General features: G+C 37.6%; 1 protein-coding gene across 1 annotated transcript in view; it reads right to left on the minus strand.

Moving 5' to 3' along the window:
• The window catches only part of WDR49 (WD repeat domain 49), a 128,021-nt gene that overhangs the window by 45,376 nt on the left and 64,711 nt on the right, over positions 1 to 17,934 (minus strand). Inside the window, 2 exon segments of the mRNA XM_087861381.1 lie at positions 6,405 to 6,520; positions 9,749 to 9,913. Coding sequence (XP_087717507.1) covers positions 6,405 to 6,520; positions 9,749 to 9,913 — 281 coding nt within the window.

Consider the following 17,934-nt stretch of genomic DNA (forward strand, 5'->3'; position numbering starts at 1 on the left):
AAGGTAAGATACTATAAATAAGGTACTTTGAAATTCTGAATTTGCCACGAATCTCATAAGAGCTTTACACGCATATATTTTTAATTTTTTCTTTACCAAATGGTAAGTTTGGTTGAAGAGATTACCCTTTGGGGATGGAGTGAGGTGGGAGTGAGAGGGAAGAGGTCAACCCCATATCTCTTCTATTATCTCTCAGTCAAAAATCAATGTCAAATGTCTTTTTGCCAAGATACCCATTTTAACTAGATATATTTAGGTAATACGAGTCAAAGGCACAAAATGCTTTCCATAAGATGGTATAAAAACTATCCCTTCCGATATTTGACCTTGTGTGTCAAAATGTTGAGAAACTAATTAGCTGCCATCATTCCCTTAAAAACCTAACCTGAAACTTTCAACTGAAATGACAGTTATCCTTAAAATACTTTAAGAATCCACACTGTATTTCTCACTTTGTCCATTTCAAAGATAACTTTTTTTTAAGTTTGTACTTTTGCCAAGAGTTAAATTGAAGTGCAGAATGAGCCAATTTTAAGGCATTTTAGGAGTCTGAGAGATTTGTTCTCTTGACATTGAAGGAGTTTACTAGCTCCATTCCACACTTCCCATCTGAGATCCTGAGTCACTGTGTCATCTGTGAAGATGATCAGATCTCTTGCTCAGAATGTAGATATAATGACCAATTCTGTGAGAAAAAATTAATTCACCTGTCAAGTACAAAAAAAGTACAAAAGAGAAAAAAATGTTTAAAAAAACAACTTTTTTTTTTTAGGATGAATAAACTGGGAAAATAACTTCTACCGGAACTTATCATGTAGTCATTGCCATGGAGAGAACAAAAGAATACAATCAACTATTTGTTCCCTCAGAGGCTAATTGTTCATGTGATGTCTGTCCAATTATCATAAGAATCTATCCTTGCTCAGTCCATTGTGCTTTTTAGGCTTAAAAAAGGTATCTCAAAGGCAGAGAATGAGTTCAATATAAATCACTTCATTTTTTTTTTTTCCTAAAATTCTTGGAGTCAAATTTTGTACCCCAAAGCCATCATAAAATTAGATTTGAGGATTATTTATGAAATTCCAAATAAAAGTTATTTCCCCCTCCTGACTTCCAACATGGTTATTCAGAGTAAGTTACACTTTGGAAATGTTCATTCTGGTTCTCATTCTAATAATAGAAACCAAGTGAGTCACACAGAATTATAGTTCCTTAGTAAAGCAATTATTAAGAATTTAATATCTTGTGATAGGTACGTTTTATTGTTGAGGAACTTCAAATCCCTAATCTAATTTCACTTAAAAATACTTTTAGAAATCAGGTTATATCAACAGCTATTTACTGAGCACCTACTTTTACAGAGCTTTGTGAAAGATGCAATCAATAATCTTTCAGAATCACTTGAACTTATACAAAAGATTCTCTTTTTTATATTTGTATAAGTCTAGTTATTTTACAGAGATAAAACCTTCATAAATAGAGGTTTTTCTTTTAACAGGAAGGAAAGAAATACAGTGGGAAAAACTAAAAGCCTGAGCCTATTTTTATAAAGTATAGAATCATAGAATTTTAGGGCAGGATAAAATCTTAAACTACTATGATTATTTACTTCATTTTATCAGAACTATACATATTACATGCAAATGCAAAGTTAATTGATCATCTATTCATTTAATTTTACCAATGTAAATATGACCAGGTATTTAACCAGGCATTACATAATTGACCCTATGTCAATTCACAACTTTGTCTCTAAATATATTTTGCTTAAAATGGTAAGAAACATGTTTCTAGAAGTTCTGAATTTGGGGTTTCTTCTTTTTAACAGATTTGATATATTCTCTAGATATTAATGAATGCATTTCTAGAACATGGGCTCGAGAATTCAGGTTTTGCTTAGGACCATTTCACAGTGGCATTTATCATATCCTGCCTTGTGTGAGTTGACTCCCCAATTAGAATCCGATGGCCATGAGAGCAAGATCATGCTTCTTCATATTCAGTCCACCGTAGTTCCTAACTCAGTGCTTTCTACCTAGGTGCAGTTTAAAAATATTTGTGGGAAGGATAAAGGAAAAATAATAGTAAGCTCAAACTTTGAGGTGTTAATTTTTTTTTATTTTTTATTTATTTATTTTTAAAGGTTTTATTTATTTATTTGACAGAGACAGAGACAGCCAGCGAGAGAGGAAACACAAGCAGGGGGAGTGGGAGAGGAAGAAGCAGGCTCCCAGCAGAAGAGCCTGATGTGGGGCTCGATCCCAGAATGCCGGGATCACACCCTGAGCCAAAGGCAGACGCTTAACGACTGTGCCACCCAGGCGCCCCATTTTTTTTAAAGTTAATTTTAATTTAAAACATATTTTTCTAAAATTTTTTAATTTAAATTAATTTAGTTAACATGTAGCATATTATTAGTTTCAGGGGTAGAATTTAGTGTTTCGTCAGTTGCATATAACACCCAGTACTCATTGATAAAACGTGTTTTTTATGTGTTTCTTCAAACACACAAAACTGATTCCCTAGCTTTGATTGACATAACCAACCTATTCAATCAGATTACTTGTTAAAGAGAATATAGTTGGTCTCCTATGACTTAATGACTGCATTTGTAACTCAGGAATGGTGAAAAGAGCGTGGACTTTGGCACGGGAATTCCAATTCAGCTGCCTACTAGCTTTGTAATGTTGGCCAGACCACTCATTTTCTCAAGCCGCATCTTCTTGCTTGTGAAAGAGGACTGGTGATATTTACATTCCTGGTTTACTGTAAAGAGAGAATAGACTTGAATAACTATCCTGCTTACTTCTTATCCAGAGTGTGACCATGAGTAATTAATCTAATTCCCAGATTTCCTGTTATCTAATAAACATTAATTAAGTCATTCAACAAATATCATTGAGCATCCACTAAGAATCAGACACCACACACACACACACACACACGTTAAATGCTATAATCTAGTTCTGCGTTTTTTGTTTTGTTTTTGTTTTTTAAGATTTTATTTATTTGACAGAGAGAGAGACAGCCAGCAAGAGAGGAACACAAGCAGGGGGAGTGGGAGAGGAAGAGACAGGCTCCCAGCAGAGGAGCCTGATGTGGGGCTCCATCCCAGGACCCTGGGATCATGACCCGAGCCGAAGGAAGACGCTTAACAACTGAGCCACCCAGGCACCCCAAGTTCTGTGTTAAATAAAGTACAGGAAGCTAGATAGCACAAAGACAAATAGGGGGCATATTTCTACCCTGGGAGTAAAGAGAGATGTCCTGGTGGAGAACATGAATGAACAAGACCTGAAACAGGGATAACAGCCACAGGAACAATGTTTGGAGAGGGATTTCTAGAGAAGGGGAGAGAATAAAGGCAAGGGAGTATGAACAGTATGGTTTACATGGGAACGCCCTGACAGCAGGTTCCTATATTTGAGTTAGAAAAGTACCCAAGTGGGCACCTGGCTGGCTCAGTCAGAAGAGTGATCAACTATGCATCTTGGGGTCATGGGTTCGAGCCCCACATTGGGTGTAGAGATTACTAGAATATATCCACGAATGGGTAAGAATGATACTAAGAATAGATCCAGACCAGAGGGAGCTTCAAAGTATTTTATAGACAGTCTGAAAGGGGTTAAACATGGAAGTGACATAGATAGAATGCACTGTAGAAATTATTATAGGTAAAATGTGCAGAATCTATTTAAGAAATAAAATGGGGGCATTACTAGAGAAAAGGACAAATTGGAAGACTGTGACATTCATCCAGGTAGAAATGATGCCCTGAATGATATAGTTGTAGTAGTAATAGGAACAGGTTTGAGAAATGTTTAGAATATAAAATAGGTAACACTACTTGTTTGTGATGTTAAATGAGAAGGAAAAACCAAGGTGGATATTCGGATCTCCCGCTGTTAACCAAAGCTCTGAAGCTAAGAGGAAGAAAGGGGGTTTGAGGAGGGAAAAAGTAATAAATTCAGTTTAAAATATGTTGAATTTGAGATTGCAGGCAGACATGTCCAGAAAGCAAATGGGTAAGTGAGCTTAGAGAGATAAGAGTTGACGATAAAGACTGAGATATCTATAAAATATTGCCTACCTTTCAAATGAAGCTAAGGATTAAGTTAGGTAATGTATGTGAAGGGCCTATTGTTACAAAGCACTTGAAATAAAATAAATCAGGTGCATATTTAGATACCTTACTCAATAAATGTACTATCTACCTTATCCTCGGCAAAATTATCAAACCAATCTCTTTTTTAGGTAGGGCCTGAAGTTAAACCTATAGCTTAACTTAAACAACCTCCCTCTAGGTTTTAAAGAAAGCTTAATAAGCTGTCAATCTTCCAGCTATTTCTTCTCTAATCACTAAACTCTTAAAGAATTGGCTTAATGGACCATCCTTCCCCCACTATAACCAGTTGACCTGTCCTCTTGCTACTTTGTTAAATGCCTCCTGATATAAAGGACCCTGCCAAATTCTGGTAAAATCTGCCCTAACATAAAGGCTTTGACTTAGGAAATATAATTTTTTAAAGATTATTTATTTGAGAGAAAAAGAGAGTGCCTGTGCGTGCGTTCACGAGCAGGGGGAGGGAGGGTCAGAAGGAGAGGAACAAGCAGACTCCCAGATGCCAGGGCTCGATCCCAGGACCCTAAGATCATGACCTGAGCCAAAGTCAGTGGCTCACCTGACTGAACCACCCAGGCACCCCAGAAATAAACTTTTTAAATCTACCAATATAAAAGCGAAATAATACAATTGAGGATGCATTCCTTCAACTTTCAGTTCTAAGTAGAGATCCAAATCCTGACAACATTGTGGAAGATGGAAAAGATGGGGAAAGATGGAAGGAGTGGTAACTGTTCCTTCTCTCATTTCAGTCTTCCCAAAACTCCCTAAGATTATAGAAAGTCACCACCACCCATCCAGAGAGAGCAGAACATCAGGTGTTCCTTTCCTTCCACCCTCCCTCCCTCCTTCTTTTCACTCTATGCCTAATGTGGGGCTTGAACTCGCTAGCCAGATATCAAGAGTCACACACTCTATGGACTGAACCAGCCAGGCGCCCCAGGTGTTCCTTTAAACCACTTCTAAAGGACTCTACTCATTTCATCTTTTAAAACTGACTTGCATAAGCAATCAAAAAAGCCTTACCTTTGATGCTAATTTCTAACTATGGATATCTTAAAAATATAATTAAGAAAACAGTGTCTCCAAACTTTTGACTTACACTGATGAATTCTTAAAATTCTTTTTTGTTATGTTCAAAATTTAAGTTGGACCAGCTGTATACTTCACATCTACCATGCCGTAATATTTGAGAATTAAACTGACTTATTGCCACAGACTAATTATAGAAATACTTAGGCCATAGTCTGTTGAGAGATAAGTCATTAATGGATCATGATTGTTCCTAGGATGTGAAGAAGCCTTGTCTTTCAAAGGTGAGGATTACTCAATTCGTTCTTGATATCAAGTAGAAAAATCTGGATTATACTTTCTTTCCTAATAGTCAAACTACCCCTGAAAACTGAGCTGTAAGTGGCATTATGTTTTCTAGTCTGCGTATGCACATTTGCATTAGAAGGAAAAGCCTTTCCTGTGATCAATAAAAGTCCCCAAATATATACTGCTAATTTTCTAGGTATAAAATCTGATTTGGATCCTAGCTTCAAATCATTAAGATCAAAATTCCATAGTGAATAATGTTGGGCAAATTACCTATTAGAGCCATATTTTGTGAACTGTTGAATTCATGGACAATGTATTTTCTGCAAATATCACACTTTAATTTTCCTAGTGCTTATACAATGCCATAGAAAAGGTCCTGTTTATGATCCCTTGGTTCTCTCAGGAGAAAAAGAAAGAGAAGTAATTTTCCTTATAATGAAATGGAAGAATTGCTCCTCGAGAACAGTAAGCAGGCCGTGAAAGGCCTCCGTCTGTACTGATATGAAGGAAGTGCTAATACAGAATCCCGTGGTCTATTTCCCTCTTTGCTGTAATTTAAAATAAGTTAACAAGAGAGGAAGAAATCAGTTTCCTTTATAGTTGAAAGAATATAATTTATACATCAGGAATTTATTGACCATAAAATTTAGGAGACTTTTGGAGTTAGTACTCAGGAAGTGGTATTGTGTCCCTGTCTGGAATGGTTAAAGAAAAAGATTCCAAAAGCCAGAAGAAAGCCTTCGAACACCTCTCAAAGCTGCTTGAGCTATGTGATCTTATAATGTTTTCGTTACTAAGCATTGAGTCAATCGGACCAGTTTTCACTCACATAGCTCACCAGCAAGTTAATGACTCAGAATCAGTCAAGATTTCTATGTTCTTTTATCTTTTAGATTCTGATTCAAAGAAAAACATTCTCCTTTTGCCTTCCTGCAGTTTCGCATGAAGCACATCATACCTCTCCCAGCCTGTAACCAGTATCGTCTTCTTCAGAACCAGGATCTGTGAAATATCCACAGCTCCCTCTCGCCCAACTTTTAGTGTGTGGTGACAGTATCCACTGAAGTCCCATACCTTTAAGAGAAAAATTTAAGTCACCTTTGAGACAAGAACAGAAAATGTCTTCTTCAGTGAGTAAAATAACACAGTGTAATAGGATTGTTTTACACTTCTGTGTTTATATCCTGGACTAGGGCTGAATCACTTAGAGTATGTCATAATTAAGAAAATCCTCTCACCGTTTAAATTTACCCATTACTTTTGTTATTCTACTTGTAACCCGATCAATCTATTCTAATGATAGCTGATTGAAAGGCTTTAAAGGAGTAAGTATTTTCGAGGGGAAGACTATAAAATCATGCAAAGCCACATTTTGGAGTCTGCTGAAATCCTGCTTCTTTCTCTAAGTGTATGTCTCTAAATTTCAGTTTCCTCATTTATGACACAGGACACTTGGTCCTCCGAGACATCTGGAGGATTAAACATCTAATACAGAGCCTGAAACACAGTCCTTATGGATAGGTTTCCCATCTTCTCCGGTAAAATGTCCTGTTGATAGTGGATGCCAGACCCAGCCCTCCAGAGGCACAAGCACTTGGAGTTTACCTCCTCGGGCAGGTGGTGAGGACCCAGGCCCAATGGGTGAACTTTACAACAGAACATCATTAGGTCACCAGCAGTTAAACCTAAGCCCTGTAGTGACACATTGTTGGTGCATCATCCACAAAGAACAGTGGGCACTATCGAAATTAAATTGCATATACCCATTGAGTAGACTCCCTTCGACTTTTAACTTCTAGAAAATCACCTCACAGAGGCGCTTACACCTGTGAAATGACATATTTTGAATATTTTTATACTCCTGAAGCATTGTTTATAGAAGCTAAATACCTAAATCAAACCAGTTGCTCAATAATAAGGGACTAAACAGTCAGAATATGGACTATCTATACAGTAGCATACACGGTAGCCATTAAGAATATGTCATTTCTATATTTCTAAGCTCTGCCAAAACTGAACCAGCTATGGAACCTTAAGCAATTTGCTTTATTTCCTTGGGCTTTAGTTTCCTCCTCATAAAACTGGCATAATAATAGTACCAAGTATATAGAGATATATGTGGGGGGATGGGGTGGGGGTGTGCATTTACGGGTGTGTATGTATAAAGTGCTTAGAATAGTACCTCGTTCTTAGTAAGCATGCAATAAAAGTTAGCTAACATTATTATTATTGTATGCATTCATGTGACTCAATGTCCACGATAGAAAAATGCAAAATGCAGAACAACATAGATCTTGGGCTGCCCTTAAGAAGAAAATGCTGCCCTTTCGCTAGAAGAATGCACGAGAAATCAGTAACAGTGGTAGCTGCAAGGGAGGAGCTGTGAACAGAGGTGAAAAAGAAACTTTCTTCCCACTGTGTAACTCTTTGATATTTCAAATTTTATTGTATGATTACATTAATTATTCAAAACATTAATTAATTAAAAATCAGATACTTCAAAACCGTGATAAATAGGGCAATACTTTTAAATCTTGGGTGACATAGGTACTGGTTTTGGATTCTAAATTATAAATGAGATTGGAAAATGTCATTCATTCTTGTCTCTTCACAGAATATGAGCAGCTCAACCCTGATTTATGCATCTTACCTAAAGGTTGCCAAATTTCAGAATTCTGTTGTGCTATTATGATAAAGACAAATATACCTTCAAAAGCTGCGATAATACTACTAAATTCACATCAACTTCGACGATGCAAGGCTTGAGCTGAGATGTTGACGGGTACACATGCTCTTTACCCATGTCACTTTGTTTTCCTCTAAACGCAGCTCTTATCAAACCCACTTAAAATAATACCCACAAATAGGTATTGTAAAGATTTGATTGTCCCCAGGTCCAACTAAGTCCCTTAACTGGGATAGTCTGCAAGCTTTTAGCAACATCTGCATGTCTGCCCTACTCTGGACTCTATAACCGGTTACTTTCCAAGAAAGGGGTAAAAGGAACCTAGGCTACTCATCTCATTTCTCAGTTCAGTCTCGTAATCCCAGGACCAGTCAGTGGGATACTCACTTGCTTCTTTTGCCTAAGCCTGTCTAAAACTCCAGCTAAAATTATTCCTGTTTTATTCCACCTTGACTACTGAGATTGGAATTGTCCCATTACCTTCATACATCTTATCAATTCTGTAAACTAAGTTACTGAAATCCAAGCTCCCAGTCCTTACCTCATGTCATTTAACCTTCCCAGAGGCCCAGCTCTGTTGCTTTCCAGAGATTCTCACTGCAACCCGCCATTGCACCTACGTCACACTGACACTGGCCAGCCTGAAATCCCCTGGAATTCTTGCCTCCAACTTTCATCATGTTCTACCCACATATCCAGAGAACTTTCTATTACCCTCCCTTGCAGCCTACTGGCATGCATCATACACCCCATCATGGAAGACATACCTCACTGATACCCTCTGATTCTAGTTATGACAGAAGTTTGAGAACCATTCAAAGCTTATTCTGAGAAACTGCCTTCTGTTGCCTCTAAGTGTCACAAGCCATCTTCAGTCAAAGACTGTCAGTAGTCTCAGAGCTGAGGGGAGTAGAGAGGATTCACTGGTGGGCATGATTTCAGATAGCAAATATCTAAGCTTTGCATGAATATTTGATAATTTTTGCAAAGCATAATAGCACGTTTCTCCCAGAAGAAATTAGTAATAGTTACAAAACAAGAAAAGTGGAAGTATTAAATACTGTTTAGAATGATAATAGATAAAATGATGATTGTTCTGCCTATGATCCTTCTTTACTGTCTCACTTTCCTTCACAAGAAAGTGCAAATTATAACATGGGTTGATTTTAAAATATTCATTTGCCCCCAAATGTGCATCTATGCCATTTTAAAAAGTTTTCTTGGTTGCCCTGATTTCTCATTTTATAAACTGAGAAGAAGAAAACTAGAGATATTAGCTGAAGCATAGGAAAATTATTCGGACTTCTTATTCCCCAAAGTAGTCCTCTATCCAGAACACTGGAACAGGCTTTCTGAAATAAGTAAGCCAAGTTGTGTTTTTATTTTAAATAATTTATTCAGAAAAATCATTTATTCATTGTTCCACAGAGGTTTGGTTTTTTTTTTTTTTCCCTAACAGCTTTGTTATTAGATGGTGTGAGTTATTTAAGTCTTCTCGCCTCATGTTTCCTCTTGCATGGCCAAAAAGGCAAAAACAAATATAGCTAGAGCTGTGTCTCCTCACATAGTATTTCAGCCTCCTCGTATCTGGATAGAAAAGCATCACTGTTTCTCACCTTTATGGTCCCATCTGTGCTGCCAGTCAAAAGCCGTGTCTCATTTGCATCAAGGGCCATAGTGCTGATTTCTGCATTGCCATGGCAACCAGTAAACTGTTTGATTTTCTGCCCAGTGTCTATCATCCAGAAAGAAACAGTAGATCCCACGTCCGAGCTGATTACCTAAGATAAAATAACCTCGTAAAGAAATTAAATATAGTCCCAGAATCCACCATTTTTATTTCAATAAAAATATCTAACCTGTGAATTTCCATGACTGAGATCCCTCCCCAATCCATAATAGTTAGAGACATATTTGTGATGTGTTTCCTTTCTTTTTGTTAAGCTGATAATATTTCAATTCCTAAGCCAGAACTGAGGTAATGAAGTCATGATTCTCTTTACCAGCAAAGATAGGCATCTACTTCCCTTACCCACCATTCAGCTGACTGTCCAGAGGCCATCCTGAAATCAAATCCTACTGAAAATAAACTTAAAAATCTACTGCATTTTAATGAGAAAGCTGATTTTATTAGTCATGGTGCTCTGACACTATTTACTATATGAAAAGAAGCATTTTACTGTATTTCACCTTCCATTTAGCATTCAGAAAAGAAAGCACTACCCGACATTATGGGGAAAAAAGTTAATTTTAACAAATTGATAGAGCTATTACTTTCAATGCCATTAGCCCCTTTCTTCCTCCTCTCTGAAGGTGCTGTATATATTTTTACAGCTAAAAACACAATTATTGATGGGCCACTAAAAACAAAGAACACGGGAAGGTTAAATATAAATCTGCATATACACTCCAAGACGAAGGCAACAAAACAAACGCTAGAAGGGATAGGATTATATATAGTAGCCGGACAGTAAGAAATTTTATGGTGGCAAGTCAACTGCTAATTTCAGTTCTAGGTATTTAGGCACCCTTTGGGAAGTTAAAATCACCTCATCCATTGGACTTTGGGACCCAAAAGAATGAAAAGCAAGCAAGCAAAAATACTGAACCCACAAATAAGTAGATAGGAAATTGCCTGAAGCAACATCTAGACTTTGAGAAAACTTAAACCATGTCTTTAACTGCATAGGTACTGATTACCATTGTATAAATGTAAATTTATCAATTGTATGCTAATTTGGGCATCGCATTTTTGTAATTAAATGGGTTCCAGTTTATCGAATGTATATTCAGAAGGCCTGGAGAGCCAGCCATCACACGTGCGTGCATGCATTCATTCGTCTTTTGGGCACGCACTGAATGTCCACTCCACGCCCACTCCACTAACGAATCCCTGCTCTGAAGGAATCTATAGTCCAGGCTTGAATATTAAAATCACCTGGGGAACTTTATAAACCGTGACTGTATACCAGATCAGAGACTCTCATTTAACTGAACTAAGAAGGAGCATTTTTTAATGAGCTGCCCGGCTTACTTAAGTCTGCAGCCTGGGTTGAGAACTATCGGTCTAGGTAAGGAAACAGACAAGAAACAGATAAAGGCCAAACAATCCTATAAGGTTAGAGGTCTCCCCCCTGGTTGCGGCAGGGGCACAGAGAGGAATATCCAAAATCTTCTCACTGGGATGGGGGATGGGGAATGAAAGGTGAGGAGGGCCAATCTGCGATTGAAGATAGGAACATGTATTTATTGGATGCCAAGCCCTTCACACTATCTTACTTGATCTTTATAAAAACCCTGTAAAATAAATAACGTTATCACCCTCATTCTACCAGCGATGAAATTGAGATTCTAATCAGCTAAGCACTGTTCCTAAGCTTATATAACGAGGTTTAAATCATGGGCTGTCTAGGACAGACACATCATAAGGCTTTCTACAATCCAGCATAGTATCCCAGATAATTAAGAATGTGCTTAGAAGAGAGAACTTGGAGAATATCCTAAGCACGAGAAACAATATGTAGTGTAATGGAGCCAGAGTGCAGATGATGAGGTAAATGGTGGAATGCCAGGTGAGCTCTGGCAGAGGCAGCAAGCTCTGACAGTGGAATCCCTGAAGAGCAATGCTAGAGTTCTTAACTATAGAGAACAGACCCATGGTTACCAGAGGGGAGGTGAGTGGGGGGAGGCGTGGACGAGGCGATGGGGATTAAGGAGGGCACTTGTTGTGATAAACACTGGGTGCCGTATGGAATTGTTGAAGCAATATATTATACACCTGAAACTAATATCATGTTGTATGTGAATTAACTGAATTAAGTGTTAAAAAAGAGCAATGTTAGAGAATAATGAGTCATGTGTATGAAGTTCTTACTGCGATAGGGACCTTAGCTTTCATTGGATGGGCAGCAGAGCGTATGACTCAAAGTTCACAGCGATCATTGTTCTGGATGAGGAGGGGGGTGATACGGCATTTTTTGTTCATGGGTTTGTGAAGGCACTCCCGGCAGTAGCGTGGAGAACAAACTGGGGTTGTAGGAAGACCATGTGGGGGCTGCTGTGATGGTCCAGGTAAGAGACGTTCACCTGAAACAGCAGTTCAGTGGTAAAAAGGAGAGGAGAGACTGGGAAATAAAAGGGCCACGATTTTGCCACATTTATGCTCAGCAAAGAACTGATTGTGAACACGTGATCTCTTGTAGCCTTTTTTCCCCTGAAATTACAACTCCGAATCAAACAACTTCTTAAATGATGTAAAACTCTATGTACGTTACACATTTTCCCTCCTGAAATCAAAAGTAGCTTAAATATTTAATTACCATTGTTCAACAATAGTATAATTTCTAGGACAAAATGGCCTGAATCTTGAAATAATGTGCCCTATCTCTTCAATTATCACCTCAGGTACTGACTGTGTTTCTATTTGCTTTGATTTCTGCAACATGCCTGGTAGGAGCACTGAGTCTGAAGCCAGGATGCCTGCATTTAAAGGTCAGTTGTTTGACCTTGGGCTCATCACTTAATGTCTCTAAGCTTCAGTTCCCTCCCTTGTGAACCAGAGAGAATCGCAGTAACTACCTCAAACCATTTTTAAGAGGTTTAAATAAGCTAATATTTGTAAAGCACTGTACATGGTATAAAATAAATAAGCCATAAAAGTTAACTAGTGTTACCAGTCTATTTAAGCTTTATTTGTCTGACTCTCTATTTTGGGTGATGGCACTTTTCATATCCAAACCAATTTAAGAAAAATATTTAATATATTGTTTTCTTTCAACTATGACAGCAAATATAGACAATTATAATTTTAGAAAGCAGATTGTAGATGTACACTGAAGTTTCAAATTATAACAGACCTGTGAATTTCTCACATAATTACTTAGGAATTTGAATTGTATTCATTAAAAACAAAATCGTGGAAACACAATTTTCCAAGCAGAGTGAAAATTTGGATGGTGTTTTTTAAAGAAAAGGTTAAAGGTTGTGAGAGTTTTACTGTTTCTATTCAAAAAGTATTATTGAGAACTTATGTTAGGTATTTCAGTACTAAAAGATGGGCATTCCCTGACAAAAACAAACAATCAGAAAAGAGCAAAGTACAATGAGACCAGTGTTCAAGGAAAAGACCTGTTTACTTGTTCAACACTGGCATTGTCCACATTACAAAGCATCTAATCATCGACTGCCCCACTTTTATCTGTTGTAGACATTCAATCAAGAATTAGTAACTTTCACATTTTGCTGCTTTGCAGCAAAACTCTTCCTCCTTTGATCACCTGGCTGAGCCCCAACATGCTATTCATCAGTTTTTAGCACCTTTCTCTGCCATCTCACAATTTCTCATGAAATCTGAATCAATAATGACAACAGTGTAGAGCCGGTTGCATTTCATTCTATGGCCATCTGCCTTAAGGTGCAGTCTTGGGGAAGACAATGTGCTGAAAAACGAGGACTGACCATGTCACAAACACACCACCAGCATGAACCAGACTTCTGTCATTATGACAACGTCAGAATACAAGAAGAGCAAGGCAGGTGAAAAGACTTTCAAAGTTTGGTGAAAGAGGAGTGCATTTAACATCACTTGGCAGGTGAAGGAAGTGGTTTGACTACAGGATGGTGGGGACTTTATTTTTAGCAAGCTGTGATTTTCTCAGGAATAGAGCCCAGGAATGAGTATTGGCATCATATTTATATGACAGATTTTGATGATACCAAATCTTTTCAAGTTTTCAGTTCATTCCTGGCTGCTTCTTATCAGGTGAGACCTCAGCGGATGAGAACAGGGCCCCGGCAGTCTGCAGAGCAGAAATGACAGTACCTTAATCACTCCAGTGCAAGTGGGACTCAGGAGCAAACCGCTGTTCTCCGCCTTATGTACCCGAGTTAATAACCATTTAGGAATATATGGGTCTTTTTGTCTCTCTCATCTGAAGCTGTCACAGCCAATGAGACAATTCTAAGAGATGTGAGGCTGTATCCACATCCCCTAATTGTTTTCTTGTAGTTCAACAACAGGAGGCATTTTAGTTGTCTTGATATACATTTCAAGTCCTAGGTCTAAGCAAGAAGGGAAATAAAAAATTACAGCAGCGGATTTTGCTGGCTACTAAGGGATGAGGACATTTGATTTAATTGCTGTTTATAGTTCTATTTTTCAGATGTTTCTGTGTTTGTGGCCCCATAATATAAAGCAGGTTACCTGTTTTATTTCTATCAAACTCTAGAAGTTACATCTCAGTAAGTACATCTAAGTCCTGGTACAGAAAAAGGGTTCAAATATTTTAAGGCAGCCATTCTCCACTTATAAATCTTATTTAGTACCTCTTTTAGGTTAATTTGTAGTTTGCTCTTGTAAATCAATGCCTTGATTTTATTGAACACCTACGATATGCAAGACACAGGATCTGGGTGTTGGGGATTCAGCAGTGAAAAACTCCTGATGCAGCCAGATGAGAAAATAAAAAGAGGAAAAGCTGTATAGCTATATAGATAGATATAGTCTAGTGGTGATAGCATTATGGAGAAAACTGTAACTGAGGCAGAGGTGGTGATCACTGGGAGGGACCACAAAGCTGGGGGCTCTGACAAAGCCTCCTTGAGGAATCATTTGAGGAAAGACATGATTAAGGTAAAGGAGGGAGCCATGCAGATACCTAAGTGAAGAAAGTTGTAGGCAAAAGAAACAGCAATACAAAGGCCCTAAGGTAATTTTCCTTTGGACATGCAGGGACCAGCTAGGAGATCAGCAATCCTAGGCAGTGTGAGTGACGGGAGGGGCCGCAGGCTGTGACCACCTGCGGTTGTTACACAGGCATTCAAAACACTCCCCACCTCCAAGAACTAGGGGCGAAGTCAGAAAAACATCACTTCCCCTTTTTTAGCTAACATTTATTTAGCTTTTACTACTGCTTTGTTCCGTGCATCTTTATATACAATATCCTCTGTCCTTTACAGAAAATCTACAAGGGGATATTATAATCCTTATTTTAGAGATAAGAAAACTCTGGTTTAGAGAAGTTAAAATCACTTGCTCAATGCAAAGTATTGGGAACTCTGACTCTAAAACCTCAACGCTTCCTTCATTCTAAACAAATAACTGAGAAAATACTCCTTCAAAAAGTAGTTGAGACTGCATTGGACATCCAGGTCCCAGTTCTTCATGCTCAGAAGTCACTCATCCTAACCATAAGTAAAAAAGCTAAGCAAACTAAAATAAATGACAGCACTTCTTTGATCAATAGAAATGAGGTCGCAGGGCAAATTGCTACTCCCAGAATTGAAGAGATCAACAGGCAAATAGAAAAAATTACAATTTACCATAGCAGGAACTCAGGAATTGGAAACCCCATGGGAAATAGTGCCAAGAGAGGAAAACCACCACTATAACTGACGAATTGCTGGAGGCTCCAAGCGGACAAGCCCAAGAGTTAAAAATGCCTGGGGGAGCCAGTCATAGGGGGTCCCCACAATTTTATGAGTTTTATTTTGACATTAACGGCCAGATTTTTACTGTAAGATTGGAGGAAAATCCCCTTCTGCCTCTGGCAGAGGCAGAAGGAAAGAAATTATTTCAAAATACATTAGAGTAACTCTGTTCTTAACAAGGTTTGCCCTCAAGAGAAGCAGGGCCTCACGTGCTGGGGTTTTATCAGTGCTTACCTGATCTGAGGAAGGAAAATACCAAATTCTAGCTGACTGTAGTCTTCCTTTTGGACGTAAATGTGGGGGACAACTGAGAAACATATGTGAAAAAAAATTAATTAAAAAAAAGCAGATGTCAAGTTCACAGTCCAGAGGCACAGGCTCATAAAAGACTGAGACCTAATGATAGGACTATAGAATTCTTCTCTGCCACCACACCTCACCACCACATTTCTAAAGGCCTGTTACAGCAGTTCCTTTTGCCTGGTTCCTTATGTCCCACTATCAAGAAAAAAATTACAAAACATACTAAAAGTCAAAAAACACAGTTTGAAGAAAGAAAGCAAGCATCAGATTCAGACATGGCAGGGATATTGGAATCATCAGATCAGAAATTTAAAATAACTATGATTTTTTAACATGCAAAAGGCTCTAATGGTTAAAGATAGCATGTGAGAACAGATGGGTAACATAAGCAGAGAGATAGAAATTCTTAGAAAGAACCAAAAAGAGATCTAGAGATCAGAAATGAAGCAAGCCTTTGTTGGGCTTACTACTAGACTGAACTTGGCTGAGGAAAGAATCTTTGAGCTTGAGGATATATCAGTAGAAAACTCAAAAACTGAAAAGCAAAGAGGACAAAGACTGAAAACAAAACAAAGCAAACATTATCCAGGAACTGTGGGACAACTACAAAAGGTATAACATTCACACAATGAGAGTACTACTAGGAGAAGAAAAAAGGAACAGAAGAAATACTTGAAATGATAATGACTGAGAATTTTCCCAAGTTAGTAACAGGTACCAAATCACAGATCCAGGAAGCTCACATGACACAAAGAAAGATAAATGCAAAAATAATGACACGTAGGCGTATCAGAGTCAAAGATGACATCTTGAGAGAAACCAGGGGAGAAAGATAACTTCCTTCAAAGGAACAAAGATAAGAATTACATTTGAGCAGGACAACAACAGATTTTGCCGAGGATGCAGGAATAGCAAACCTTCTTACACTGTTGGTGGGAATGCAAACTGGTGCAGCCACTCTGGAAAACAGTATGGTGATTCCTCAAAAAGTTAAAACTACAACTAACCTAGGATCCGGCAATTGCACTACTAGGATTTACTCAAAGGATACAAATATACTGATTCAAAGGAATACACGCAGCCCAATATTCATAACAGCATTATCAACAACAGCCAAACTGTGGAAAAAGCCATCCACTGATGAATGGACAAAGAAGATGTGAGATAGATATCTAGATATCTAGATAGATAGATAGATAGATAGATAGATAGATAGATAGATAGATAGATATAGATAGATAGATGATAGATATAATGGGATATTACTCAGCCATTAAAAAGAATGTGGATGGAGCTAGAGGATATTATACTAAGCTAAATAAGTCAGTGAGTGATAGACAAATATCATATAATTTTACTCATACGTGGAATTTAAGAAACAAAACAGATGAACATATGGAAAGAAAAAAAAAAAGACACAATCTTCCAAAACTCACACAAGAAGAAATAGACGTAAGACAAGTCCAAATAGGCCTATATCAATGAAAAAAATTAAATCAATAGTTAATAATGTCCCAAAACAGAAAGCACCAGACTGTATGAGTTCATTGGTAAATTCTATGAAACATTTAAGGAAGAAATGATACTAATTTACTACAATCTTGTTCAGAGGATAGAAACAGAGAGAATACTTCCTGACTCATTCTATGAGGCCAGTATTAACCCGATACCAAAACCAAATGAAAACATTACAGAAAAGAAAACTACAGTCCAATATGTCTCATGAACATAGATACAAAAATATTAAACAAAATAGCAAATCAAATTCAACAATGCATAAAATGACTCATACAGCATAACCAAGTGATATATATCCCAGGTATGCAAGGGTGCTTCACATCTGAAAATCAATTAATTGCAATCCATCATATTAACAGGCTAAAAAAGAAAAATCATGTGATCATATTAATAGATGCAGAAAGAGCATTTGACAAAATCCAACATCTATTGAGATAAAAATTATCAGTAAACTAGTAATAGAAGAGATTTTTCCTCCATTTGATAGAGTATTTCCAAAAACTTACAGCTAATATCATACTTAATGGTGAGAAATGTGAAGCTTCCCTACTAA

Source organism: Ursus americanus, chromosome 4 (genome assembly GCF_024610735.1).
Source record: "Ursus americanus isolate L20-20 chromosome 4, mUrsAme1.1.p, whole genome shotgun sequence".
Classification (NCBI taxonomy): domain Eukaryota; kingdom Metazoa; phylum Chordata; class Mammalia; order Carnivora; family Ursidae; genus Ursus; species Ursus americanus.